The sequence below is a fragment of the Peromyscus eremicus genome, chromosome 2 (genome assembly GCF_949786415.1).
Source record: "Peromyscus eremicus chromosome 2, PerEre_H2_v1, whole genome shotgun sequence".
Lineage (NCBI taxonomy): Eukaryota > Metazoa > Chordata > Mammalia > Rodentia > Cricetidae > Peromyscus > Peromyscus eremicus.
Window position 1 is genome coordinate 141,264,129 of NC_081417.1, and position 27,918 is coordinate 141,292,046.

General features: G+C 51.8%; 1 protein-coding gene across 1 annotated transcript; it reads right to left on the bottom strand.

Annotated features, from left to right (window-relative positions):
• Positions 1–860: 860 nt before the first annotated feature.
• Serinc2 (serine incorporator 2) lies at positions 861–24,522 on the bottom strand. The gene is made up of 10 exons (XM_059256146.1): positions 24,412–24,522; positions 12,782–12,943; positions 11,941–12,131; positions 11,279–11,358; positions 10,746–10,883; positions 7,270–7,439; positions 5,539–5,629; positions 5,102–5,237; positions 2,577–2,783; positions 861–1,399 (listed from the first exon to the last, which is right to left on the bottom strand). The coding sequence occupies exons 1-10, from the start codon at positions 24,448–24,450 to the stop codon at positions 1,264–1,266; spliced, it is 1,350 nt and encodes a 449-aa protein (XP_059112129.1). The 5' UTR covers positions 24,451–24,522; the 3' UTR covers positions 861–1,263.
• Positions 24,523–27,918: the final 3,396 nt, after the last annotated feature.

A 27,918-nucleotide genomic window follows, 5' to 3' on the forward strand; every position in this document is an offset into this window, starting at 1 on the left:
GGAGGTCTTTTGCCCTACCCCTTGGCATTGTTATAAAAAGCCCTTTTGAAGAGGCAGAAGGGGCCACTGGGTTTTGATCCAAGTCATCCCGAAGCTATCCTGTGTTTCTGTCTTTCTCCTCTTTGCTATCTTTCTACCTAATATTTTCTTTTTTTTTTTTTCTTTTTTTTTTTTTTTGGTTTTTCGAGACAGGGTTTCTCTGTGTAGCTTTGCGCCTTTTCCTGGAACTCACTTGGTAGCCCAGGCTGGCCTCGAACTCACAGAGATCCACCTGGCTCTGCCTCCCGAGTGCTGGGATTAAAGGCGTGCGCCACCACCGCCCGGCCCTAATATTTTCTTATCCCTCTCTCCTCCTTATAGAATCCCTGGAAAAGGCGGGAGCTGGCCTCCCACAACCTTCACACCACTGAGCATCTCTGGCTCTGTTGCACCGGCCACTTCTTGAATCATCTGAGCAACCAGGCAGCACCACGCTCCTCTCATCACGGAGGAGCTAGGCGCCCCTGCCTGCTCAGAATAGCTTCAGAGCACAAGCCCTTCCCTAGGTGTCCCAAGGCCTGGGAATGTTCTGGGTCTTCTCTGGATTCCCACGGCATCAAGCCCAAGGACCACTGCAGCAAGAAGAGAAGAGGACTATGACTATGGGTCAGAGGGGAGCAGAGGGCAGACGCTGGAAAGCAGAGTCCTTGAGCCCAGCCCTTTTGGCTCCCTGCTATAACCCCTGCTCTCTATTCGGCCCACCATACTCTCCAAGACCCTTATTCCCAACCATGGCATTCTGCTCCCTACCCCCAGGTTGGCTAAGAGGTATGGGGCCTCATACCAAGGGTGAGTGAGGAGCACAGGACATGGGAGGCACACACATGTATAGGCGTGTTTATTGGGTGGAGTCTTAGAGACTCAGTAAGGCACGTGGTCTAGGAAGGGGGTGGGCTCTGGAGGCCTGGAGCATAGGCCTTGGTGTGAGCACCCCAGAGGGGTGGGTACCCCCTGCCAGCTGAGCAGCTCTGGGCCACTCTCTCCTTCAATGCCCTCTTCTGGGGACCCTGAGAACAGGGGTTACTTCTGTCCCAAGGGTGAGTGTGCACAACCATGGGGAGGGGGAGGGGGGACTTGGTCAGAGCATAGTGTCCCATAGTCCCTGGAGGCACCCTGGAGGGTCCTGACTTGGGCAGGTCCTGGAAGAGGGTGGGTAAGTGTGGCCAAGGGTGGGGGCCCCTTGTGGAGCCCCAAGGCACCAGATGGGCAGGCTGCAGGGCCTTCTCAGCTGAAGTCTCTGTTGCGCAGGAGCAGGGGGGCCACCAGGGTCCACAGGTAGAGGAACAGCCCCGCCCAGCTGGCACAGATCTTCACCCACACGGAAGTCCATGTGCTGATCATCTTCCGGGTCTCACCGGGGCTGGAACACACCATCCGGCTCATGAGCCTGGCCCCCAATCTTGTGACCTCAGTCCTATTCCCTGACTTGGTAAACCAGCTGAGACATCTAAATCCAGCCCTGGCTCTTACCCCATACCTCCAATCCCTGCATCTCATACTGGAAAAACCTTGGCCTTAGGACCCTGGACCACAGAACCAACCTTGACTTCAATTCCAATCTGGACTGTACCTCTGGGCCTTGACTTGACCTGCCTCCTGGTTCCTTACTTTGTCATGCTGAGCCAGATACAGTGATGCACACATAAAAATCCTAGCACTTGGAAGGCAGAGGCAAGAAGAGTGGGAGTTCAGGACCACCCTTGGCTATATCATAAGTTTGAAACCAGCCTGGGCTACATGAGACCCTGTATCAAAAGCAAAACAAAAGAGTCCAAGGGCCAGTGGCCCAGGCCTGTGATCCCAGCCTCTCAGGGAAGTGAGGCAGGAGGGTCTCAAGTTCAAGGCCCACCTGGGCTACACAGGAAATCCATTTTTAGTACTTCTCACCTAGTTCTTTGGCCTCACTCTTCAGGCCTGGGGACTGATGGACTCCTGACCTTAATCATGCCTGGCCTTGACTTTGATCCTTCATGACTCAGCCTTGGCCTCTGACTTCAGCTCCTTGCCCCTCTACTGGCTTGATTGCCCCTGGACCTCAATTTTAACCAAACGACAGAGTCCAAGTGTATGATGCTACACTATTGCTTCCCAATAGTCCTGACCAGATGCGACTCTCCATGGTCCCAACCCCAACTCTGGGCCTCTGGACTCCAACTCTTAATTCTGTGACTGCAATTCTGATCATTGTACCCTAGTCCTGCCCCTCCATGCACCCCACACCGGACTCCCCCACAACCCAGCTCTGATTTGCAAACATGGTCACCCTGCTGAAGACCCGCTCCACCTCCTGTTTGTCCCTTTGAGTCTCTTAGCAAACGTGTGAGAAGCTGGGCCAATGAAGGCCCAGAAGGGAAACTAAGACAGAACATGGGAGGGCTTTGTGGGGGTCTAAGACAGGCCCTGCCACCTAGGTTCCCAAGCCTGAGCAGAGACCAGAGACCCAGGAGGGCTGGAGGAAACACACAGCGGCGAGTCCCGTACCCCCCCCCCCCCGGGGCTACCTGGGTCTTCCCGCCCACCAGGGTGCCACAGCACACCTGTACCAGTTGGTAAGCGTCATCATGACGTGCAGGGAGGCCAGCACCAGGCAGAAGTGGAAGAAGGAATAGCTGTAGGTGACGCCATCCTGCTCGTTGTCATAGGCTTGGCCCCCACTGACGGCCACCTGCTGCTGCTGCACAGTCTCCGGACACTCCTCTGTCTGCATCAGGCTGTTCACCTGGCGGTGGTCGGAGGATCGCAGACTGCAGGAGAGGAAGGGAGGCCGTCAGCGCCACAGACAGAGATGGGCAGACACGGCAGGGCAGGACCCGTGAGAACTGGTCACAACACGACTCAGGTGGTCCAGGTTCCTTGGAGGCCCAGGAGCCGACCAACTGTTCAGACTCTCAACTCTACCCCAATCCCTTACGACCCTGAGTAAAGCACACCTCCGTAACACACTTGATTCCCTCAACGTGCCTCACAAGTGCCCAGTACCGGGTAAAACCAAATGTCACTTCACCATTTCTAGAACAGGTGCTGATAGTACTGAGTACCAGGTACTGAATCATCAGACCAGGAATGTAATCCACCAAGGTTTTGCTGGTTATGTTTTTGTCACAATCTAGGGTCATCTGCGAACAGGGACGCTCAACCAAGGAATTCCATCTGTCAGACCAGCTTTAGGCGAGTCTTTGGGACGTTATCCTGATTAATTGACGTAGGAGGCCCAGAGGACAAAGTTCATGGTGGGTGGTGCCACCCTGGACAGGTTGTCCTGGGCTGTGTAAGGAAGCCGCCGAGCAAGCCTTGGAGAGCAAGGCAGGAAGTAGCAGTGCTCCGTGTTCTGCTTCAGTTCCTACTTCACGGCTCCTGCCTGAGTTCCGTGATGGACTGTGTGCTGCCTGGAAGTGTGAGCTGAAATAAATCTCTCCTCCCAATTTGCTTTTGATCACGGTGTTTACCACGGCAACAGGAAGAAAATCAATACAGGTTGATTTTTGGGTGGAGGATATATGTGTATCTGTGTATATAGGTATCCTTGCCTGTAGGGACATGATGTGTGTGTGTGTGTGTGTGTGTGTGTGTGTGTGTGTGTGTGTATACATGTGTATATGTATGCTTATGCATGTGTTTGTGTTTATGTGTATATGTGTATTATATGTGTGTATGTATGTATATTTGTGTGTATGTCTGTGTGTGTCTATGCACGTGTGTATGTGTGTCTATGTGTGCATGTATGTGTGTGTGTATATGTGTATGAATATGTGTGTGCATGTGTGTGTGTGTGTGTGTGTGTGTGTGTGTACATGTGTAGGCCAGAAGATAATGTTAGGTTTCTCCCTCAACTGCTCATCCACTTTCTTTTTTGATACAGGGTCTCTCACTGAACCTGGAACTTGACATGTCAGACATGGCCAGCAAGCTCCTGAGACCCTTCTGTCTCCACCCTGCAGTGCTGGGGTTATAGTAGTGTGCTGTAGGTGTGTGCTGGGGTCACAGTAGTGTGCTGTAGGTGTGTGGTGTAGGTGTGTGGTGTAGGTGTGTGCTGGGGTCACAGGAGTGTGGTGTAGGTGTGTGCTGGGGTCACAGTAGTGTGCTGTAGGTGTGTGGTGTAGGTGTGTGGTGTAGGTGTGTGCTGGGGTCACAGGAGTGTGCTGTAGGTGTGTGCTGGGGTCACAGGAGTGTGCTGTAGGTGTGTGCTGTAGGTGTGTGCTGTAGGTGTGTGCTGGGGAGCTAAACTCAGGTCCTCCTGTTTGCATGGTTTGAACTTTTCCACTGAACCATCATTGCAGCACTCTGGTTGTTTTGTGTGGCCGTCTCATGTAGTCCAGGCTAGCCTGGAATTCAGTCACTATGTAGCCCAGGTTGTTCTGAAACTCACAGCAATCCTCCTGCCTCTGCTCTCCAAGGGTGGGAATTACAGGCATGAGCCACGTCTGGAAACTTAGCTTTGTTAGTCTTAGGTATTTAGCATTAGCAATGGCTTTCATGTTTATGAAAAGAAAGCAGAGGAGAGGTCAGTGCCAGAGCATTGGTCTAGCACATGCAAGGCCCTGGCTGGATTCCAGCACTGAAAAGACCAAAACATGCCTTGGGTCAGCCAGGCGGCTCAGTGGGGTACAAGTTCTAACCACACAAGCCTGCTGACCCTCACAGTTACATCCTCATAACCCATGGAAAGGTGGAAGGAGAGAAATGACTTCACAAACTTATCCTCTGACCTCTACATATGTGCCATGGTACATGCACTCACACACACACATACATCATGCGCACATATGCAAGAATAATTTTTAAAAGCCTGGTATTTTATTATCTGGGTGCTGGCCTTTCTTGGGCTCTTAGTTAGCTAATGAATAAATCACTACATTAAACATTTTGGAGTTTTACTTGGATTTTTTTTTTTTTATAGCTCTTCTGACATGGACTGTGACTGAGATATGCAATCTCAACCCAAATAAGCCTTTTCCTCACCATGTTGGTTCTGATCATGGTGCTTATCACAGCAATAGAAAGCTCCCCAGTCCTCTCTCACTCCCCCACTCAGAGCCCCTCCCGGAGCCCGAGGCCATGGTACCTAATGAAGAAGGTGCATAGGATGAAGATGATGAGGCCCACGATGCTCGGGGCATCCCACCACACGGTGCTGTAGTCTTCCAGGTCCACCTGGCCTGTTCCATTTTTAGTGGGCAGGTGAGGGTTGCATTTTTGGTCTGGGCAAGGAACACAGACGACACATTTAGCCTTAGCTGACTGTATCTCGGAGTCAGGGAACTCTGGGGATAGGCAGCGAGCTGACTCAAGAGGACAGACAGACAGACACACAGACCCACATGCGACCCTCGAAGGCCCAGCAGTAGACAGCAAGAGGCAGACACAATGAAAGACAGATAACTCCAGGAGCAGATGAGACACTCCTGTCCACCCACCAAGACTCAGCCTCTGGGTATCCTGGACCCCTGTGATGTCCCTTCAACAGGCCACTACTGAACCAGCCGCCTGTCTCACACTCACCGGGGACGTTGGACAGGGCCGACCAGGTGACAAACATGGTGTACAATGTGATGACGGAGGCCTGCAGCAGTCCTGAGTTAGGCTGGGCGTCCTGGCAATAACAGTCCACAGGCTCAGCCATTCTCCCCACCGGATCACCCACCACTCCTGCCTACCCCAAACCAGAGCCCTGATTCTTTCTTCTGCAAATGTTCAGGCCAGCCTCTTCAGTCTGCTCAGCTTCACCCGCCCCTGCCCCACTGTCACGCTCCAGACACTGCAGCCTCCTCTACAAACCTCTCCCACCTCAGCCGCTTTGGAACTTGGCACATGCCCGGGGGAGGTGGGGGCTGGAGAGGAGGAAATAAGGCCCTGAGCCCCTGCTACGGAAGCTCCTGCCCTCACCAGCCCCCTGCCTTTGCTCCACAAAGCTCTGCAACCAAACTAGCTTTCCTCATGGTGTACACGAGCTCTCGGTTCAAATTCCAGCTCTGCTGTGTACTAGCCTTGGCTAAGTCTCTTCTTTTCGTAGATGTATGTGTGTTCGTGTGTGTGTGTGTGTGTGTGTGTGTGTGTGCGTGCGCGCGCAGCACATTAGATCACCATCTGCTGATTTCACAAACATAAAAATAATAAAGGTTTTAGTCACACCCATGCACACAGAGGCCAAAGACAACCTTACTTGTCATCCCTCAGGAACCATCTCCTCTGTTTCTTGAGAGACATGGACTCTCAGTGGGACCTGGTGCTTGCCAATTTGGCTAGGCTGGCTGTCCCCACCTCTTGTTCCCAGCTCTTGGACTGTAAGCACACCTGACCTTTTTGATACGGGTACTTAAAGAACCAAAGATAACCTGCAAGCCCCACCTGCCCAAGAACCAGGTAACTTCCTGGAATGCTGAGAGTTGTAGTTCTTGAAAAATAACAAAGTCACATGGGAAATATAGTGGCCATATGGTTTTGTCCTTAAAAAGCCCCTACAACCGTCCGCCCAGCCCCTCGTGACTCCTATAAGTCTGCTCCTCAGTAAAGTGGGGATGACAGTGCTGTGAGGAACAAGAGACACAGGTGACAGGCGCCATAACGGTTGGCTATCCTTCCTCTGCTTCCGCACAGCTGTACCGTCAACCCATACAGCAGGTCTTAGTGACAGCACCCACTGGATGAGCCCCGCATACATCACATTCACAATGGGAAATGAAAGCTCTGGGAAAGAGAGGCCCCCAACCTTTGTACTGACTCCCTAAAACTTAAGCTACCTGTCAACACTGACATCCAAACTGGAAACTCCTTGTGGGTACACACAGGGGTCAGAGATGCTCTCTGAGGAGCAAAGGGCCATTCTGCCACCCCTGTCCATTGTCTCAGAGGGTCTGGGATGGGATGTCAGGACACTGCACCCCACTTCCCAATACCCCCTTCTGAACTCTGAAAAACATTTCTCTTGACTGGCACAACACTAATAACTACAGCATCAGCTAGAGTCTGCTTGGTACCCACGTGCCTAATCAGACCTCAATCCTGAGAGCAACCCCAGAAAACATTTACACTTGAGGGAAGAGCAAGTTGGTTAAAGCCTTTCCCAAAGATGCCCAGCATGGAGATAGGACAGCCAGACCGGGAGACCAGGAGCTGAGATGCTTGTAAACACAGCCCAGGTCTCTCTGACCTGTCAGCCCTGTCCTGGTAGCCCCTGTAGCTTCCTACATGAAGTCCCGCCTGCAAAGGGATTGGGCCAACGGGTAGGCTCACCTGGACCTTGGGCAGGATGGCAACGATGGAGACGCAGACACAGAAGGTGAGGTTGAGGCTGATGAAGACCTTGCCCTCATGGCAGGCGCTAGACTCCGTGTAGTAGATGAACATCAGCGCCACAGCAGCAATGGACAGCAGGTAGAAGAGGAAGGTGAAGAAGAAAAGGCCTGGGCAGAGCAGAGATGAGCAACAGCTCAGAATCAGGAGGGAAGTCAGGGGCACCAGCCACCCCAGGGGGCTGCAGCAACCCTCCTGCCATGGGCCTCAGTTCCCTGACGTGGGGAGTGGCTCCCCACAACACCTTTGTGAGTTCCCGTCCCAACCCAATCCATAATGACTCACATGCTATAAGGACAATAAAGACAAAACAGGGCTGTACTGGACGTCATTGTACCGCTGTCATTTAAAAGAATTTGCTGGTAGGGCTGGAGACAGCTCCAAAGTGAAGAGCACTTGTTGCTCTTACAAAGGGCTGGGGTTCAGCTCCCAGCAACCACGTGGTGACTCATGACCGTCCATAACTCCAGTGCCAGGTGAGGCGTCACCCTCTTCTAGCCTCCATAGACACCAAGCACACACATAGTGCCCACCTACATGCACACAAACACCCATACACATAAAATAAAATAAATAAATCCAAAATAATTTGCTGGTAAAGCCCTCGAGACTATACAGAATATAAGATCCAGCTTTTACACTCCATTATATGTTTAATCTCCGCTAAAAGTTCAAGTTTGAGTTAGACAACTTCAGCAGCCTTGGATCTTGAATATGCTAAAATTTTGTAACCTAGAAAAGTAACTAATGATGAATAATCCATCAGTAAACCAAGGCTCCAATTCAAACTCAAAATATCCCGTTTTCTAAAATAGCCTCATTGATTCTCCTCTTCTTGTTTTGAGACAGAGTCTATGTAGCCCTGGATATCCTGAAACTTGCTATTTAGATCAGGCTAGCCTCGAACTCACAGAGATCCGCCTGCCTCTGCCTCCTCAGTGCTGGGATTAAAGTATGCACCACCACACCAGGACACTTACTGTGTTTTTTGAGAAGGTGTGTCTCATGTCACTCAGCCTGGCCTCCAACTCACTATGTAGTAGAGGTTGGCCTTGAACTTTTGATCCTCCTTGCTCTACCTCCCAAATGCTGGGATTATAGGTGTGATGTATCATACCTAGCCTCTTTATTTATTTTTAAAAGTTATCATCATGTTTGTGTGTGTGTGTGTGTTATATGTGTATGTGTTATGTGTGTTATATGTGTGTTACATGTGTATGCATGTTATGTGTGTGTATGTTATATGTTTAGGTACACATTTACCATGGCACACATATGAAAGTCAGAGGACATGTCTCTGGCGTCAACTCTCTCCTCCCACATTTACATACATTCTGGGCACCAGATTTGCACAGCAAATGCCTTTACCTTTACCACTGTCATAGTTAGTTTAACTGTCAACTAGAGTCACTTGAGAAAGGAGTCTCAAATGAAGGGCTGCCCAGATCAGATTGGCCTGTGGGAGATTGCCTTGTTTATTAATGATGTAGGAGGGCCCAGCCCACTGTGGGCAGCATGATTCCCTAAGCAGGTGGTCCTTGACTGTATAAGATGGCTAATTAAAGTTGAACCTGTGAGTAGCCAAGTAGGAGCATTCTTCTGTGGCTTTTTTTTTTTATTTTATTATTTTTTTTTAATGAGACAGGGTTTCTCTGTGTAGCCCTAGCTGTCCTGGAACTTGCTCTGTAGACCAGAACTCTGCCTGGCTCTGCCTCCCCAGTGCTGGGATTAAAGGTGTGTGCCACCACCAGCTGGCTAAATTTATTTATGTATGTATTTTTTTAATGTATGAGTGTTCTGTCCTCACGCATCCATACACGCCAGAAGAGGGCATCAGATCCCATTATAGATGGTTGTGAGCCACCATGTGGGTGCTGGGAATTGAACTCAGGACCTCTTAACCTCTGAGCCATCTCTCCAGCCCCAATCTTTGGTGGTTTTTGCTGTATTTCCTTGGCCATAAATTCCCTGGCCAGAGATAATGATGAATAGAATAGCAAGCGGGCTTGTCTTCAAGTTCCTGTCTGACTTCTCTCAATGATGGGCTCTATCTTGTAAGCTGGAAAGAAAACAAAAAACAACAACAAAAAACCCCAAAATCTCTCCTCCACAAGTTGTTTTTGGTCAGGGTGTTGTATCACAGCAACAGAAAACTAACTAGAACACCGAGGCAGCGTCTTGGTATAGCCACTTAAGCTGGCCTTGAACTTCTGAACTCAAATGCTCCTTCTGCCTCAGCCTCCTAAGTAGCTGGCCCTGCAATCACATGCCACCAGGTCCAGCTGACCTTAGTACTTTAAGATAACCTGCAGCCGGGCAGCGATGGCGCACGCCTTTAGTCCCAGCACTCAGGAGGCAGAGGCAGGCGGATCTCTGTGAGTTCGAGGCCAGCCTGGGCTACAGAGTGAGTTCCTGGAAAGGTGTAAAGCTACACAGCGAAACCCTGTCTCAAAAAAAAACAAAAAACAAAAACAAAAAACAAAAAAGGTTAACCTGTAAATCTTGTAAAACACAAGGCTTAATAAGCTTCACAATCTTCCTAACATATCCCAATCATCGTTTCTCTCTACGCTCACACAATATCAATGCTTGCTTTTGTTATTGAGATCATACCATTGCTGGGCCTGGTGCTGTACATCTGTAATCCTAGCTACTCAGGAGGCTGAAGCAGGTGGACCATAAGTTCAGGCCTGTCTGGGCTACAGAGTGAGTCCCAGGCTAGCCCGAGCAATTTAGTGAGACTATGCCTCAAAATAAAAAGTAAGAAGTGGGCTGGGGATGTAGCTCAGTAGTATAGCGCTTGCTTGCCTAGCATACTCAAGATCCTGGGTTCAACCCCCAGTAATATTTTTAGAAAAAGATGCCAGGCGGTGGTAGCACACACCTTTAGTTCCAGCACTTGAGAGACAGAGGCAGATCTGTGTGAGTTCAAGGCCAGCCTGGTTTACAAAGCAAGTTCCAGGACAACCAGAGCTGTTACACAGAGAAACACTGTCTCGAAAAAAGAAAGAAAGAAAAGGTTATACTATGGGACTGTCATTAGCACGTTTGCTCGCAAAACAATGGTGTTGTCAATAGCTCATAAGGCCTGGTGGTTGGACGGAGACCAGCAGGTCCAAAAAGGTGTGAAGGGCCATGAATGCTAGCCCAGGCTTTCTTGCAGACTTATGGTAAGTGCAGGAGATTCGGCAGGGCGATCTGCTGCTAGGATCTCAGCTTAAAGTATGGCTGAGTCGCCACCAAAAGGAACATTCCCTGCTCTGTGTAGCCTGTCCCTCGGAAGCTATGGACCTCAACCCCTCAGGGGCTCCCAGGCAGCTTCCCATGGCCAGTCCCTTCCTCCAAACTTCCTCAACTCCAGACCCCAATTCATCAGGCACCCAGCCCCTCAGTGTGGAGGCCAGCCTGGCACTGACCTGCGTACCACGCTGGGGAGTCACACTCCTCGGCCTTGCACAGCCACCGCTGGTTCCAGGAGTGGGCGAAGTCAATGAACAGGATCAGCTGGATGAGGATGAAGAGGAAGGAGCCCACGACGCCAAAGTAGAACCAGACTGTGAGGAGGGAGCAGGGGCGGGTAGTTGGGACCGTAGGAGCAGCTGTGGGGACAGCAGGTCCCCAGGGTGCCTAGCATGGCTTCACTCAGGTGTTCGCTCTCAAACACACAGACTCAGTCAATAGCCATGTCATGCTCTGCACGGGGGACATGAAGAGAAGCAGAGTCCTCCTCTCTCGGTGTGGCTGAGTAGGGTTCAGGCTAGGTGGTCCCCCACCTCGAGTTACCCTAAGGCTTCAAAGCCCAGCACCAGGATGCTATTTAGCGAACAGAATGTAGAGGACCACCAGCCACCTGGAGTCAGTGTGATGCCAAGGCAAAGAGCCACCCAGACTCGCCCACCCACCCCGCCACCCTCCTTGCTGCCCCTCCCTTGTCCTCAGAGCCACCTACTCTTGGGAAAGGAGCCATCGGGGATGTAGAAGGCACCCACGGTGATACCCACGAGGATCAGGAATTTAAAAAACCAAAACCTGCAAGAGAGATGAAGGAGAAGCTGTGTGGAGGCATCGACATACAGAACCAGCCCGGAACCTCCACGCAAGGGACAGGTCCTGGGAGAGATGAAGGGGCATGCTAGAGAGCTGACAGACATCGGGTCTTTCCCACTCCTAGAAAAAGCCTGGAGCTCAGGGCAGAGGGAAGAACCGAGCAGCGAGACTGTCACAGAACTGCTGTGTGTGTATCAAACCACTACCACCTCTGAGCGTTTTCCTCATTTGAAAAATGGATTTGAGTAGGGGCGGCTCAGCTGGTGATGTGATTTGTCATGCATGCATGAAGACTGACATTTGATCATCAGCACCCACGTAAAAACGCAGACATGCCTGTCGCTGGGGGCTTGACCATCCAGGCTAGTGTAATCAGTGCCAGGTGAACAACCCTGTTTCAAAAAAAGAAAGTGTGGATGGCTCCTGGGAACAGCTGAGGCTGACCTCCCCCTGCTGGCTTCTACCAGTGAGTCTGAGGGGAGGGTCTAGAGATCTCTGGGGACAGGCAGAGGGGAGGAAAGCCTTCCAGGGGATTGTGCCAGGGTGCAGGTGGTCGCCTCTCACCCATTCTGGATGGCCGCTCGCGGGTCCCGGCTGCTGCGCACGCAGATCATGAACAGCATGAAGAAGCAGAAAAAGGCCGCTGTGGCGAAGCACATGCGGTAGACGGCGCGGAAACCCAGCAGGGAGCCGCAGTCCAGAGGACCCTGAAGGACCACGGGTTGCTGAGTCCTGTCCTCACACACCCAGGGCAGCTGTGGAGACAAAAGGGCAGCTTAAGGGCCCCACCCACCAGAATCCTGCAGCCTCCCATTAGGTCTGAGCCTCCATTTCCGCGGCCTGTATCCCACTCCCTTTGGGGCTGAACCCTAAGAAAGGCTGTTAGACTCCTATCCTATAACAACTCCCTCCTAGTTGACTATTTCCCTGCTGTCACAACCCCCCACACCCATCACCCACATCCCACACCCCCATCTCAGTACTGCGGTGTGTGAAGCCCTGCTTCCCAGGACGGTCTCCATCTCCTGCCTTCAGCGGAACCACTAAGAGGTCTGCGGGACCCCTTAGATTTGACCTCTCTACGGACTCCGCAGGAATCCACACCTATGCACAGGTCAAGATGCTAAAGCCTTGGGCCTAAAATACCCGACTGGGGTCGCGCTAAAGTCGAGTCAAGATTCCCACCCACCCCCCCCATCCCCCCCCCCCACCCCCGCTTCAGCATTCAAGGGGAGACGAACTCCCGGGATCTGCCTCTAGAGGACAGTCGTGATGAACAGGATTTTCCATGGGAGCCCGCTCCTGAGAGATGCACCCTTATCAGCACCTGGAACTTCAGTCACCTTTCCTTGACTGTGGAGGTCGGGCGATCCGGGCGCCTCCCAACCTCCTCCCCGATACTCACCTTGTAAAGCTGACTCTCCACTCCAGGGCTCAGCATGATAATGGACACCAGCACCCCCAAGAAGAGGAAGCTGGTGAAGAGGAGGCGGGTCACCGTGGAGTTGCGGGTTGAGGGGCAACAGCCGCATAGGATACAGGGTGCAGAGCCACAGAGGCAGGATGCCTAGGGGAGACAGGGACAGCAGCTCCGTCAGTTCTCTTCCCTACATGGGCACTCAACACCCTCCACCTGCCCCATCTCAGTCTTCAAGTCCGTGCTGAGCTGGGGAGAGGACCCCCATTTAACTTTCTAGCCCCGAGTCTGAACTGAATCCATATAGGACCACAAAGCCTGTAGACAGACATGAAGGCTAGAATCACACTATTTGTCACTTAGACGGAGGGAATGATTAAAAAGAAAACCAGAAGGCCAGCTGCCACTGATGAAGGACCTGTGTGACCTGTCACTCAACCTCTGTGCCTGTTCCCCCATCCATCAAACAGGGATCATGAAGGTAGCCACTCTTCACAGGGTAGTTGTGAGAATGAAACAGAGTGTTTAAATAGTTTTGTTTCTTAGGTTTATTTATTTTGTGTACTGATGTTTTGTTTGCATAGACATCTGCAGACCAGAAGGCATTGGCTCCCATAGATGGTTGTGAGCAGCCATGTGGGTGCTGAGAACTGAACTCAGAACTTCTGGAAGAGCAGACAGTGCTCTTAACCGCTGGGCCATCTCTCCAGTCTTGGGTATTTAAATTGTAAGCCCCAGCCAGGTGTGGTAGCACATGCCTGTAATCCTGGGGCAGAAGGATCAAGAGTTCAAGGCCAGCCTCAGCTACATAGTGGGTTTGAGGCCTGCCTGAGCTACATGAGACCTTGTCTCAGACAGACAGACAGAATGCAAGCTCCTTGAGACCCCCTGCCTCTTTCCCAGATCATTTTTCTCCACAGGACTCCAATATTCTTGGTATCTTCTTATCTGTCTGCACCTTCCTTGTTAGCAAGGACGGATTTTCATCTGCTTTGTTCACTGGGTCAGAACCAGAAACAGTACCCAGAACCTATTAGGGGATTATGAACTTTGTGTTCAATGAACATGAAGTGTCTGGCATAGAACCAGAAACATATTAAGCCCTGAGAAACCAGGATGTTCAAAACATCTGAAATTGAGACTCCCTGGTGGCTGTGTTTGCCTGGGCCTGAACCCATTCTGGACAGCTGATGGTGGTCTAGTGCCTCCCACCATCCACTGCCTAGGCTGCGGCCTTCCTGGGCTGAAACCACTGAGGGACTGGGAGGCTATACCATAGCTGAGTCAGCAAAGAAGAGACTCACCCCTCTGGGAAGTCCCCAAGCACAAACTTTGAGGAAACAGCCCCCGGCCAGCCACAAACAGCCCAAGTCCTCACGCAGGTATTTAAGAACCCAAGAGGATCAGTCTTCCATGGACCAAAAAGACCTTAAGCCAAGAGTTACTGGCATTCAGTAAGCTATCTGGATACTGAGAGATCCCATTCTGTGACAGAGCAAACCAGGCTGGTTTTGACTGGGTTATGGCAAGTCCTAGAAGGCCTCCTTGAGGAAGTGAGCTAAGGGCTGAAGGATTAGGAGGCAATCCCAGAGAGGGAAAACGCTCCTGCCCAGGGCAGCAGGGACTGTTGCATCTGAGGAAGGAAGGTGGAGAAGGCACAGTGAGCTGGTAGTGTGATGTCTGATGGACAGATGGGACCAGACAGAGACCAACCAGGACCATGGTTTCTATCTGCAGGACAGTGGACACCCTCTGAGGGTACACAGCCCTGGCTGCAGAAACAACCTCATCCCATAGAATCAGCTTGGCTGATCCAAGCTTCTGGGGCTCTGGTTCCTCTGAGAACTTTCTGGACCCACTGGGGACCCAACACTCTCCATGTGGCTGCCTTCCCATCTGCCTCTTCTCCCAGACTGAAACATCCCTGGAAATACTGTCACTGACAAAGCCAAGTGCAACATGGATGCTAAATGCATTACAAAATTGTTCTTCACAGTCCAAGTCACAGGCTCTAACCCTTCCGGCAACTTCTGGTCACACCCTCCAGTTGTTCCCTGAAGCCCAGCTTCCTGGTCATAGCCATATTTTCGTAAGCCAGAGAGATGTCTCGTTTTACACATGTGGATGATGAGGTTAAAGGTTAAAGGGCTTAGCAGAGGTCACACAGCAACACAGTCACAGCCCCAGAGCTGGAAGGCAGAAGGGACAGGAAGGGCCAGCTGTAAGGTGGGTGGAAAGCACACCATCCACCGTGGGATGCTTCCCATCTAAAAATGAAGAAAGTGAGACCCAAAAAGACGACAGGAGACAGGGCATGGCCACACACCCCTAAAATCCCAGCACTCCAGGGGTGGAGGGCTGAGGGAAGAGGACCATGACCGGAAGACCAACCTGAGCTAACAATTCACTTGAAGCCAGCCTGCCCATCCCCGTCACCACCCTGTGGTGATATATTGTGTACCCTAATAAAATTTGCCTGAAGATCAGAGGACAGAACAAGCCACCAGATTAAACATAGAGGCCAGGCGGTGGTGGCACACACCTTTAATTCTAGCACTCAGGAGGCAGAGATCCCTCTGAATCTCTATGAGTTCAAAGCCACCCTGGACTACATAAGATTGACTCAGTTTAGGAGAGAAACAGAGCCAGGCAGTGGTGGCACACTCCTTTAATCCTAGCACTCGGGAGGCAGAGATCCATCTGGATCTCTGTGAGTTCAAAGCCATCCTGGATTATATGAGATTGATTTAGTCTAGGAGAGAAACAGAGCCAGGCAGTGGTGGCACACACCTTTAATCCCAGCACTTGAGATCTCATGCCTTTGCTACCAGTATTTGGGAAGCACACACACACCTTCAATCCCAGCACTAAGAAGGAAGTGATATGGCTGGGCAGAGAAAGGTATATAAGGCCTGAGGGGACAGGAACTAAGGCTCTTTCCGCTAAAGTTCTAGAGGTAAGAGGTGGCTGTAGCTTGTTCCTTTGTCTCTCTGATCTTTCAGCATTTACCCCAATATCTGGTTCCGTGTTTTTTACTAAAACACCTATTAGAATTCGAGTTACACAACCCCAAAAAAGTTTCATATGACCGGGATCTGTAAGTCAGCCTAGGAGCTGGATTGAAACTCAGGTCTTCGCTGCCAAGGCCAGACTTTGCCCACAGACACACCACTTCCCAGCCCACAGGCTCACAGATGGGAACGTTACTTAGTTTCTAAACGCCCGTGCCATGTAAACGATCCCTGCCAGGCTGGGGCAAACCAGGAAGTCCCTCCCACCCCAGGTGCCGGGTTCCATCCCGCCCCCCCTCCGGCCTATTGCACCCTCAGTTTGTGCCACTTCAACAGTCAGGCATGCAAACAGGTTCCAGCAAGAGGTTGTTTCAGTTCATTCTGTTTCACAGAGGTCAAAATCCAGAAGCTCTTCCAGGGGCTCCTGAGACCTGAAACCTCAGGGTGTCTCAGGTCCTGATGCGGAGCCAGAGGGCCCAGGTAAAGAGAGACACAGGCCCAACACAATGTTCCCAGAGGACAAGTCCACACACCTTTGATCTACCTGCCACCCTGGCCCTGCCTGGACCAGCTCCCCACAGAGCTGCTTCCTATGGATACATTGGCCTCCGGGCAGGAGGGAGAGCAGCCCCGTGAGCTCACCGGAAGTGCACTGTGGTGCTGTACAAGGCAGGAAATAACAGGAGGAGGCTGACCATCAGGTACCTGTCCTGTACATCATGGTCCTCCACAATGGGGCTGCCCTATTGGGGTGTGTGTGTGTGTGTGTGTGTGTGTGTGTGTGTGTGTGTGTGTATGTGTACTGCAGCACATCAGATCACCATCTGCTGATTTCACAAACATAAAAACAATGAAGGTTTTAGTCACATGCGGGTGCATACCTGTCACCTCAGCTGTTCAAGAAGCTAAGGCAGAAAGGTTGCAAGTGCAGGGCCAGCCTGGGCTGCAGAGTGAGGTCAAGGCTAGCCTGGATGACTTAGTGTGACCCTATTTCAAAGTAGGCTGTCCCAGAACTCAGCACCTGCCTCTGCCTCCCAAGTGCTGGGATTAAAGGCGTGAGCCACCGCCGTCCTGGCCCTTTTCTTTTTTAGATAGGAGCTCACTATGTAGCCCTAGCCCGCTTGGATCTTGATATGTAGACCAGGCTGGACTCTACTCACAGAGGTCTGCCTGCCTCTGCCGCCTGCAGGCTGAGATAAAGGCATGCACCACCAGGCCCTGCAGCTACAAGGTTTCTTAGCATCTGACCATCCCTGGGGGAGTCCCTGCAGTGACCACCCCCCCCCGCCCCAGAAAGCAGCTAGCCAGCCCCTGTTGCCTGCTGACAGGAGAGGAGAGCTTTCTCCCTCCCCCAACAAGCCACACAGCTTTGGAGCCAGGTGGGCAGAGTCATTCGGCTTCCCTCCCGGTTGTCCCCAGAAACACTTGCAGGGCACTGGGTAGGTAGGAGAGGTAGCTCAGAGTCACCGTTTTGAGTTGTGTTTAGAACAAAATGGCTTTCACTCCCAGCTGTACATCCAAAAAAAATTGAAAGCTACACTCAAACCAACACTCACACATACTCACGCACACATGTTTGCAGGCTGAACGACCCCAGGTCCTCGGATGGGTGAACAGATAGTTTGGTCTAGATACACACTGGAGTGTTACTGTGACTCTTAAAAAGAAAGAAGCTAGGTGTGGTGGTTGCACACCTGTAACCCCAGCAACTGGAAGCCAGAGACAGTTCAGGGCCAGCCTGGGCCACGCAGTGAGATGTGCCACGAAAAAATAAATAAATTCCAACACACGCTACAACCTGCATGCCGTGGTTTGTAATGACATAATCCAAGCACAAAGGGCATGAATGGTATCAGGAACCCAGGCTAGCTGAGTTCACTGAGAGGAAGTTTCGGTGAGCTGGTGTGGTGACCCAGGACTACTCTGGGGTTTCAGTCTATGGAGGTGAATAAGGTGCCACAGACGGGGCTGGTGATGGATGCAAATCGGTGTGAATTTGATGTCCTTGAACTGTAATAAAACCGGCTAAACTGAAGCCAAGGGAGGCTGAGGTGGGAGAATCCCTTGCACTCTGGCTCTGAAGCCGGTCAGGATCACACATTGAGTCCTGACTCAAAAGAAATAGCGGTTACAGTGGCAGAGCTTATGTGTATTTTACCACAATACGGGGTGGGTGGGGGGTTGTGATGCAGTTCAGTTGGAGTCTAACCTGCACAAGGCGTTGGTGTGGGTCCTGGGGGAGCTGGTACACACCTGTACTCAGGCGGTAGAGGCAGGCGGTCAGAGGTTAGTCTGAGGCTAACCTGGGATACATGAGACCCTGAAGGAGTGGGAAGAAGAGATGAGAAAAAGAGTCAAGGGAGAGAGAGAGAGGAAGAGAGAGGAGAAAAGAGAAGCAGAGATAAAAAGAAAGGAAAGGAGGTAGGCAAGCCATTTCACCTCCCCGAACCTGTTGCCTTAGCTGGGAAGTGAGACTGTAGCTCAGAGGCACAGCACTTGCCTAGGGCATGATGGCCTTGAGTTCAATACCCAGCAAGGCAAACAGGCAAAGCTGGAGGTGGTAGCCCACACGAGTACGCCTAGCACTTGGGAAGCAGAAACAGGAGGATCACGAGTTCAAGGTCATCCTCAGCTATATAATGATTTCAAGACCAACCTGAGCTATGTGAGACCCTGTCTCAAAAAAACAAAACATAATACCGAGGAGGAGGGAGGGGAAGAGGAGGCCAAGACAGTAGAAACAGCAGCCACAAACACCTCTGCATTTTCTGGACTTCTGGAGTGGCTGGGTGGTACTGGGAGGTAGCCATTGTCCTCGAAGCTTACACTAGTGAGTCTGGATTTCCCCCCAAAGGCATTGGGACTCATTGCCAAAGAAGAGCGACAGCAGATTTATACTTAGTGACAGAACTGTGGTCCCAAAATAAGGAGGCAGATGGTGGAGCAGGGGTGTGGGGGAGAGAGTCACTGGCTGCTCTGAGTCACCCAGAAGAGAGAACTGGCATCAGGAGACAAGATGGCAGTTATCACCGAGTATCTGGACTGACAATATTCACTCTGACAATGCCACTTGCCTGGGCTGCGTCATTTAACTAGGACTGTCGGGGAAGATAAATGACAAGGTCCTTGAAGACTAAAACAAAGATCAAAGGTCCAAATGGTAGGCATCACACTACATAATATGGTATGATGTGATATGATATGCATTTCATCACTATTTAAAAGCCAAAACTTGGCGCAGGAATGCACCCTGCAGCCTCCACAAACCACCCCAGTCTTGAAAGCACAGAGGGAGAGCCAGCTGAAGGCTCCCACACCTCTCCCTGCGGCTCCTGGAGCCAGCTTGGCGCCGACTCTTTCAGTGTTTCCCCTCCCTGGACTCAGCGTCCTTATCTATGAAATGGGCTCTTGGGCAGGACATTAGCTTGGCCAAGTTCAGGCTCTGCATATGGACAGCCCTGAGTTTCACGGTATTCTGTTGTAGAATATTATTTTAAGGTGTGTTGCTTTTGTTTATGTTGCATTTGTTTAACTCTGTGGAGCTGTGTTACTGTGCCTGTCTAAAACACCTGATGGTCTAACAAAGAGCTGAACGGCCAATAGTGAGGCAGGAGACAGCAATAGGCGGGGCTGGCAGGCAGAGAGGATAAATAGAAGGAGAAATCTGGGGGAAAGAAAAAGGAAGAAGTAGCCAGAGAAGGAGGAGGACTCCAGCGGACAGCTGCCCTGATACACAGTAAGCCACAGAGTAAGAGTAAGATTTACAGTAGTAAGAGAACAGGAAAAGCCCAGAGGCAAAATGTAGATGGGATAAGTTAAGGAAAGTCAGCAAGAAACAAGCCAAGATAAGGCTGGGCATTCATAATTAAGAATAAGCCTTCGTGTGTTATTTATTTGGCAGGCCCCCCAAAAGAGCCAAAATACCACCAACAGCAGTATTCTCCGGTGTCCCACTTCCTCATTGGCAGTCCTCAGTAATTCACCACTGTGTTGTGTTTATGGCTTGGTGCTGCATGTCACCTTAATGCAAAAAGTATCCATGCACCCCTCTTGGTACTGTTTAATGCCTACACAGGTGAGGGGTGGGTCCCATTGTTACTCCAACCCTATAGACATGGGGCGGGGGTATGTGCTGCCCACAGTGGGCAGATGAGAAGATGCAAAGCCAGGGTCTGAGCCCATGCCTTGCACAGTTCCTCAAACACACAACCCTCCCTAAAAATTTGTTGTCCATCCAGGCTATGTGGCTTGCCTAGTTACTTCCACCCTCGGTAAACCCAGCCTACCTCCTCATCTAAGGCAGGCTTCACCTGCCCAATGCAAATGCCAGGGAGAAGTGGACAGTTGGGTCACAGCTAGGAGAACACAAAAGTTTCCCATCATCCCAGGCACCCAGAAACCCTTGGGACCTTCCCACCAGGACTTCTGGGTGAGGCCAGCCTCGTCTACAAAGCAAGTTGCAGGACAGCTAGGACTGTTACCCAGAGAAGCCCTGTCTCGACAAACAAAACAAAACAAGAACTTCTCCTGGGGACTGGAGAAATGACTCCGAGGTTAAGAGTGCTCTCTGAGCCATCATGAAGACCAGAGTTCAGATCCCAGAATAATCATGGGTCCCATGACCAAGCTCCTGGGCAGAGTGGAGACAGGAGGATAGCTGGGGCTTGCTGGTTTCCAAGCTAGCCAAGAAAACATGAGCCCCAGGTTCAGGGAAAGACCCCGCCCCAAAGGAAGGACAAAGGACATGTGACACTCTCTTCTGGCTTTTGCAGATGCACACATATGCATGTGCACATGCGCCTGCCCATAGCACATACATTCACACATACAAATAAATAGATCTTTAAAAACTTCACTCCTGCCAGGCAGTGGTGGTGGTGCACGCCTTTAATCCCAGCACTCAAGAGGCAGAGGCAGGCAGAGCTCTGTGAGCTCGAGGCCAGCCTGGTCTACAGAGTGAGATCCAGGAAAGTCGCAAAGCTACACAGGGAAACCCTGTCTCGAAAAACAAACAAAAAACTTCACTCCCCAGAAGCAGGGTACTGCTGGCATCCAAGAGTGTCCACCGCACTCTTACCCCATCACTGTTTTGCTGTGAGGAAATCATTGAATCCCTCTGATCCAGCTTCTTCATTAGAAAAATGGAAGTCAATTTTTTGAGACCATTCCCAGCCCTTGGACTCAAGCTAAGGATGACCTTTGAACTTCAGCTTCCTCCTACTTTTTTAAATTCAGTGTGTTTGGCTTTTTGTTAGCTTGTTTTCTTTATTTTTCAAGAGAGGGTTTCTCTGTGGAGTCCTAGTTGTCCTAGAACTCCCTCTGTAGACCAGGCTGGCCTTAAGAGGGATCCTCTGCCTCCCGAGTGCTGGGATTAAAGGTGTGCGCCACCATTGCCTGACAGGATCTTTCTACCTCCACCTCCCAAGTGCTGAGATCATCAAGCCCAGTTAATGCCATACTGGGGATTGAACCCAGGGCTTCATGCATACAAGGCAAGTACTCTACCAACCAAGCTACAACCCCAGCCTGAAATGGGAATAATGTCAACCGCATCCCTGGGGTCTTAGCGAAGATTAAACAAAAGGACACATATACAGAGTGACAGTTGCTGTCGACTGTCAACTTGACAGGCTCTAGAATCATCTTAGAGACAAACGTGTAGGCATGTGTGTAAGGGGGTATCCAGATTAGTTCACTGAGGTGGGTAGAGCCATGGAAATGTGGGTGACAACATCCTGTGGGCTGGGATTCCTGGCGGAAGGAAAAAGAAAGCTGAGCACAGACATCCGTGTCTTTCCACTTCCCAACTGTTTCAATGTGACCTGTGGCCACAAGCTCCTGCCACAAGCCTGCCCTGCCGTAACAGACGGTAGCCCCGAACTGAGAACCGAAACAGACCCCTCCCTCCTAAAGTTGCTTTTGTTGGGTATTTTGTTGCAGCAAGGAAAGTAAATACTTGTAAATCCATAAATATCTTTCTTTGCAGTGCTGGGCCTGTGCCCCAAGATAGCCCCCCATTCCTGGGTCCTGACCTACAATAAGGACATAGTGGATGGTGGCCATTGTTGGCATGGTCACCTGTAAAATGGAATAACAATGCCATAGGGCTTCTGGGAGAATCAGTGAGACAGCGTGGCCAACAGCCTTGGTGCAGGACCTGGCATATTAATGTCGGAGGGCACCAAAGGCAGGGGCAGTGACTATCCTCCAATACTCCCCTAGACCAGCTCTGTCTCTAGGCATCCAGAATGCATTTGGGGGCAGGGGGGAGTTGTAAGGGAAGAAGCCTGGACCAAGAATCAGATTTTTTTTTTAATTATGTATCCCACGCTTGCTTGAAGCTCACTATGTGGTAGAAGCTGCCCTTGAACTCCTGGCTCTTCTGCCTCTACATTCTGAATACTAGGATTACAGACATGCATCACTTTGTCTGACTTCATTAAAAAATTATTTTAGATTTATTTTTTATTTTTATTTTATGTGTATGAGTGTTTTACCTGCATGTGTGTCTGTGCACTGTGTGTGTGAGAGTGTGTGTGTGTGTGTGTGTGTGTGTGTGTGTGTGTGTGTACAGTGCCTGACGGGACCAGAAGAGGGTGCCAGATACCTTGGAATTGGAGTTACAGATAATTGTAAGCTGCCATGTGAGCACTGGGAATCCAACCCAGGTCCTCTGGGCCAGCAGCCAATGCTCTTAATAACTGAACCAGCTCTCCAGCTCTCTGGCTTCAGGTTTTAAACCTGACTGTAATTCCCTCATGTTTTCACTGTTCAACCTGAGGCAAGAGAGCTAACCCCTGTAAACGGAGGGTCTGAGCAAGCCTGTCTGGCCTCAGCTCTGTAGACTGTAGACTGGGTGACTCAAAGCAGTTCTTGGCTTTGTTCTCCAGATGGAATTCTCCACCTACATTTCCTCCAGGGTAACGACAGCTCCCACAATGCCCACTCGCTGTGCACAGGAGCTGGGTGGCAGTTTTCACCTCTCATCTGTCCATCTCCCAATAGGATGCCAAGGCAAGCATTACTGTGGTCTTCAGCTCACTGTTGGAGAGACCGAAAGCTGCCCTCGAACTCCTGTCTCTTCTGCCTCTACATGTGGGTTTTAATGTGGGTGTGTGGGTGTTGGTATGTGCATGTATGGAACAGGATATATTAGTGTGGGGGAGAAAGAAAGAAAGAAAATAAGTATTACTAGGCTAGGAATCAGTAGGTCGGCCCTCACAACCCCTCCCCCAGCAGGGCATGGGTAACCAGGCGAGATTAAATGGGAATCTTGTGGGCTGTGAGTGGGAAGGTCTCCCTCCCTAACCAGGAAGCAATGCCCGGGAAAAGTCATGGCCATCAGCTAGCAATATCCTTACTCCTGATCACCAGCTCAGGCTAGGGCACAAGAGAAACACACACACACACACACACACACACACACCTTTCAATGGAAACAGAGGCCCAAGAGAGGTCAAGAGCTGTGTCCAGAGACCCACTCCATCGCCTTCCTAGGCTGAGCTCACTCTCAGAAAATGGCTACAAAGAAAACCCCTAGATGCCCAGCTCTCTCCTGGGCACCCGCTCCTAACACGCACACAAATCAGGGACAAAGGAAGCAAGTCCTGAGCTTGCCTTCAGCAGCCAGCCGCTGGAGCCCCTCTCCGCCCCTCTTTGTGTGGGGCCAGAAGGGGAGGGAGCTGTCTGAATGAACCTCAGATTTAATGAAGGGAGGAAGCAAAGGAAAGGGGGGCTGGGAAAGGGAAAGTATGGGCCTCCCAGCCGGGGATGGCTGAATCCCCTCCCCTGTGCTGGTTGCTGCCCCAAAACAGAGCTGGCCACCCGGCTAGTCCCCAACACAGGCGACCAGGTGGGCACACGCAACCTCCTTCGATTTCTGGGTCTTCCCGAATCCAAAGTTTGGCCCAGGTGGCCAGTGACAACCGACACCAGCCTCGCTCAAGGCGGGTGGGGTGGGGGAACTTCATACCCAACCCCCACTCCCTTCCCGGCTCGGGCTGGAGGGGAAGGGTCCAGCGCTTGCAGGAGGGAGTGCTCAAAGTGAGCGGGCCAGACAGCGCGCAGAGAGGATGCAGACGGAGCCGGTTACGACGCTCAGACAGACGGACTGAGCCCGAACCCTAGAGACACGGATAGAACAAACACAAAAGAGCAGACTGAGCCAGGCGACAGGGACAGACAGAATGACGGACGCTCTTTCAGAGGGACAGAAGCGCAGGCAGAGGGGGGCCGGGACCCTGCTAGTCACACAAAGAGTCCCGCGCCCCGGAGAGAGACGCGCCACGCACTCGGGGGCCGCTCCGAGACGGGGCGCGGGCGGCGGCGGCGGGGCTCCCCGCACCCGCTGCGGGCCTCAGTGTCCGGGTTCCCGGAGCAGTGGCGCCGAGGGCGCCCGGCCGCACCCCACCCCTCCCCCGCGGTCATCCGAGCGGCGACACCAGCTGTCCAGCGCCCGGCTGTCCAAGCCGAGTGGTTGCGGGATGAGGATAAGAAGGGCCCCCGGAAAGACAAGTTTGGAGGAAGCATAAAAGAAGAAAAGTACTTGGAGGAAGAAGGGAGAGAAAAAGTGAGCGGGGACGCAGCAGGGACGGGGTGGGCACTCACGCAGCTGAGCAGGGAGCAGGCCCCCAGACAGGCCCCCATGGCTGAGCCGGGCGCGGGGCGCGGGGCGCCGGTCTCGGATCCCGGATCCGGTGGGACGCCAGGCGCTTGGCTGGCCCCACCCCGAACCCAGCCCCGCCCTGACCCCGCCCCACCTGCCGAAGCCGCTCGACACTTTCCGGCGACGCTCGGAGGCCTCCTATGACTCACCTGGGACAGGTGCTCCTGGCGAGACTTTACTGAGAGAGGTTGAGGCGGGAAAACTCCAGCAACTACGCCGCGGGCACAGCCCCAACCAACTCTGACCTAGGCTCGTATCCTGAACCAATGCGAGAATACGGAAATACACCTTTTGATGTGGACGTCACCAGGGCCATTGTGTGACCAACCCCAGAATACTGTCACTATTACAGGAAGGATCTAAGAGTGTTCCTCTGTGACTCCCTTGGATCTTGGCGCAAAACCTGTGCTCGGTCTATGGGTGCTGAATGATAAATTACTGGATAAAAGGAGGGGTGGTAATGTAGCTGAGTTGGTAGAGTGCTTACAGAACATGCATGAAGCCCTGGGTTTGATCCACATAAAATGGCATGGTGTGGCTCATGCCTGTAATTCTAGAACTCAAGAGTCTGTGGAGTTAGGAATCAGAAATTCAAGATCATCCTTGGCTGCACAGACAGGTCTAAGCCAGCCTGGGCTACATGAGATTCTGTGGAAGGAAAGAAGGAATGGAGCGAGGAAGGGAAGGAGAGAGGGACAGACAGATGGAGGATGGGGGAGGCTACTTTGCTTCTCCAGGCCTTGGCTTCCACTAGTGAAATAAAGGTGCTTACCTCACGGGACTGTTACAACACACCGCAAGTACTCAGTAAATAGAAGCCCTCATCATCCAATCCCCTTTAAGACCCCAACCTCGTACTTGTTTAGACCATCTCCTCTCCATCCACCTGTTCTTCAAACTACTGGTTCTGCCTTAGGCCACACACACACACACACACACACACACACACACACACACACACACACTGCTCAGCACCCTTGCTCTATCCACATGCAGCTACAACCTCCTAGCTAAGGAGGTCACTGAGAGGAGGGCATCCTGGCAGGTCATGCCCAGGATCAGGTGTGAGCAGAGTTCTGTAATTATGGTACCCCCAACCTTCTCCCCCATCAACTCTAGACCAGATAATGTTAGGGAAGGAAGTGCATAGGCTTTAGCTGGCCCCAGGGGCCAAAGATCCTGCCCAACGGCTTCCTTCCCTGGGTGATTCATACAGCACCTGGCTGAGCCGGTAATTGTGCCAGGGCTGTTCTGCAAATACCCTGCACTTCCCCCATCCACACATCAGCCGGCATGGTGCCCTTCCTTCTGAAAGTCCTTCTCTTTATCCACCAATGGTGCCTTCAAAGCTTTGCTCACATCCCAAATCTTCTGGATGAAAAGAAGCATGACCACCAGCCTATGACCTGGGCTGAGTGGGAATGAAGCCCTGCCCACTTCCCTGGTGCTTCCAGAACAACAGGACCTCACACAGAATTCACCGTATCAGAGCTCAAGCAAGAGCCACGCTCTTTCATGGCACTGTTTGAATCCACGTCTGTCCTGAGAACTAGGTTCATTCTCTGCCCTAATTCACAGATGAAGAAACTGAGGCTCGTGTTATTGGCAAGCTTAGCACTGGCCAAACACTAGTTGTGGTCACAAAAATTGCTGCTGGTGGTACTTAGATCCCACAGCTCAGAAGGGGTAGTCCTAGGAAGGCATCAAGTGTGGCCTTGACCTCAGATCCTCAAGGCCTGTTCCCAGCCATTTGCACTTTTCTTGGAGAGTGGAAGTGATTAAAAACACTCCCCTATTCCCAGTTCACCTCTGTCTGTACCCTCTCCTCCTGTGAGCAACGTACAAGGAGGAGACATGGCGAGGCAGGATGCGTGCTGAATGGATATGTGAGCTGCTTCCTTATTCTGCTGTGACACATCCTGACCCAGCAAGCCCACACAGGTACCTTCCACATGTCCGTCCTCTAAGCCTGAACTGTCACCCATCCTCTGATTGTGCCCATTCCAGGGTCTGCTCCCTCGGACATCCCTGCCCCCAGACAGCACCACCCCAACCAACAGCACTCCCTCTCCATGACCCAGCACAGTAGGATGCCCTAGGCACAGAGGGGTGACACCTGGGGTTCCTATGCTGCCCCAGCCTCCCAGAGCCTATGCCATCCTGGGGACACTTCACCTCCTCTGCCTTGGTCCTCTCCCCTGAAGAAGGGCTGGTTACTCTGCTCAACCCCACAAAGTAAGTAGGAGCATCCGAGAGCACTGTCTAAAAAGTAGTTGCTTTTTTGGGGGTGGTGGGGTGGTTGAGACAGGATCTCACTGTGTAGCTTTGGCTAGCCTAGAACTTGCTTTGTAGACCAGGCTGGTCTCGAACTCACAGAGATCCTCCTGCCTTTGCCTCCTGAGTGCTGAGCAGTTGCTTTCTGAGAAGAGAGGGCATTAACATGGCTGCAGCGCAGAAAGAGCCCCTCAGTTTTAGGCTGGACTTTTTCACGGAAGGATACTGTGCTGTCACGGTCTGGCCTTACCCAGGCCGGAGACTGAGGCCAGCTAGGCTCTAGAATCCCCCTCACAACCCTGTAGGGAAGGGCCAGCCCTGTGCAGACTACTCACTGTGTAGTCCTGTCCGGGTGCCGCCTCCTCCTCTTTCAGCCTCACGCTTCTCATCTGTAAAATGGGAACAATCAGTTTGCTCTGGGTTATCTCGGGGGCTGGTGAAGACAGGCTATGAAGAAGGGGACGGAAAGGCTTGACTGCTTGGCCACCCCAGCCCATCAGCTTTTCTCTCAGCCTTAAACCTCCTGGGTGGGACTAGAACAGCTGTCTCTCACACCTCCAAAGACAAGCTCACAGTCGGCAGCTGTGCGACCATGACAAGTCACCCAGCCTCCCCCAGCCTCACAGGAGTGCAAGGATGCAGATTCAGCTCCTCCACTTAATGCCATGGAAACCGAATTCATTGAGAAAAATTTGCAAGGCTCATTGGGTCCATCCCCCTGTGCCTACCACCCAGTTGAGACATGCTCAACTCGATAGTCCCCACAGGAAGCAAGCCCTGGCTTCACAAACCATCTGCCCCAGGGTCCTCTGACATCCCATCACTTACTTCACAGATCTGAAATATAGGAACTAAACCCTCCCAACCCCTCAATGCCCCCTAACTTCCCACAGTCCACTGGTACCCAGTCCTCTCACCATCCTCCCGTCCATAAGGACTCAGATGCGCTCCTGCTTTGAGCCTCCTGTCCCCTGGGCCTCAGATCTCTGCACTGGCCTCTACTTCCTGCTTATGACCCATTTACAGAGTAGGGATGAGGCCATCCCTTATGAATATGCATGTAGGGTAATGAGGGCTTGGGATTGGGGGAGCACCTGGGAAGAGGCATAATCACTATGTACCTTGCTCTCGCCATACAAACTCCCAGCCAGGACTGTCCTTGCTCTCAAAGTGCA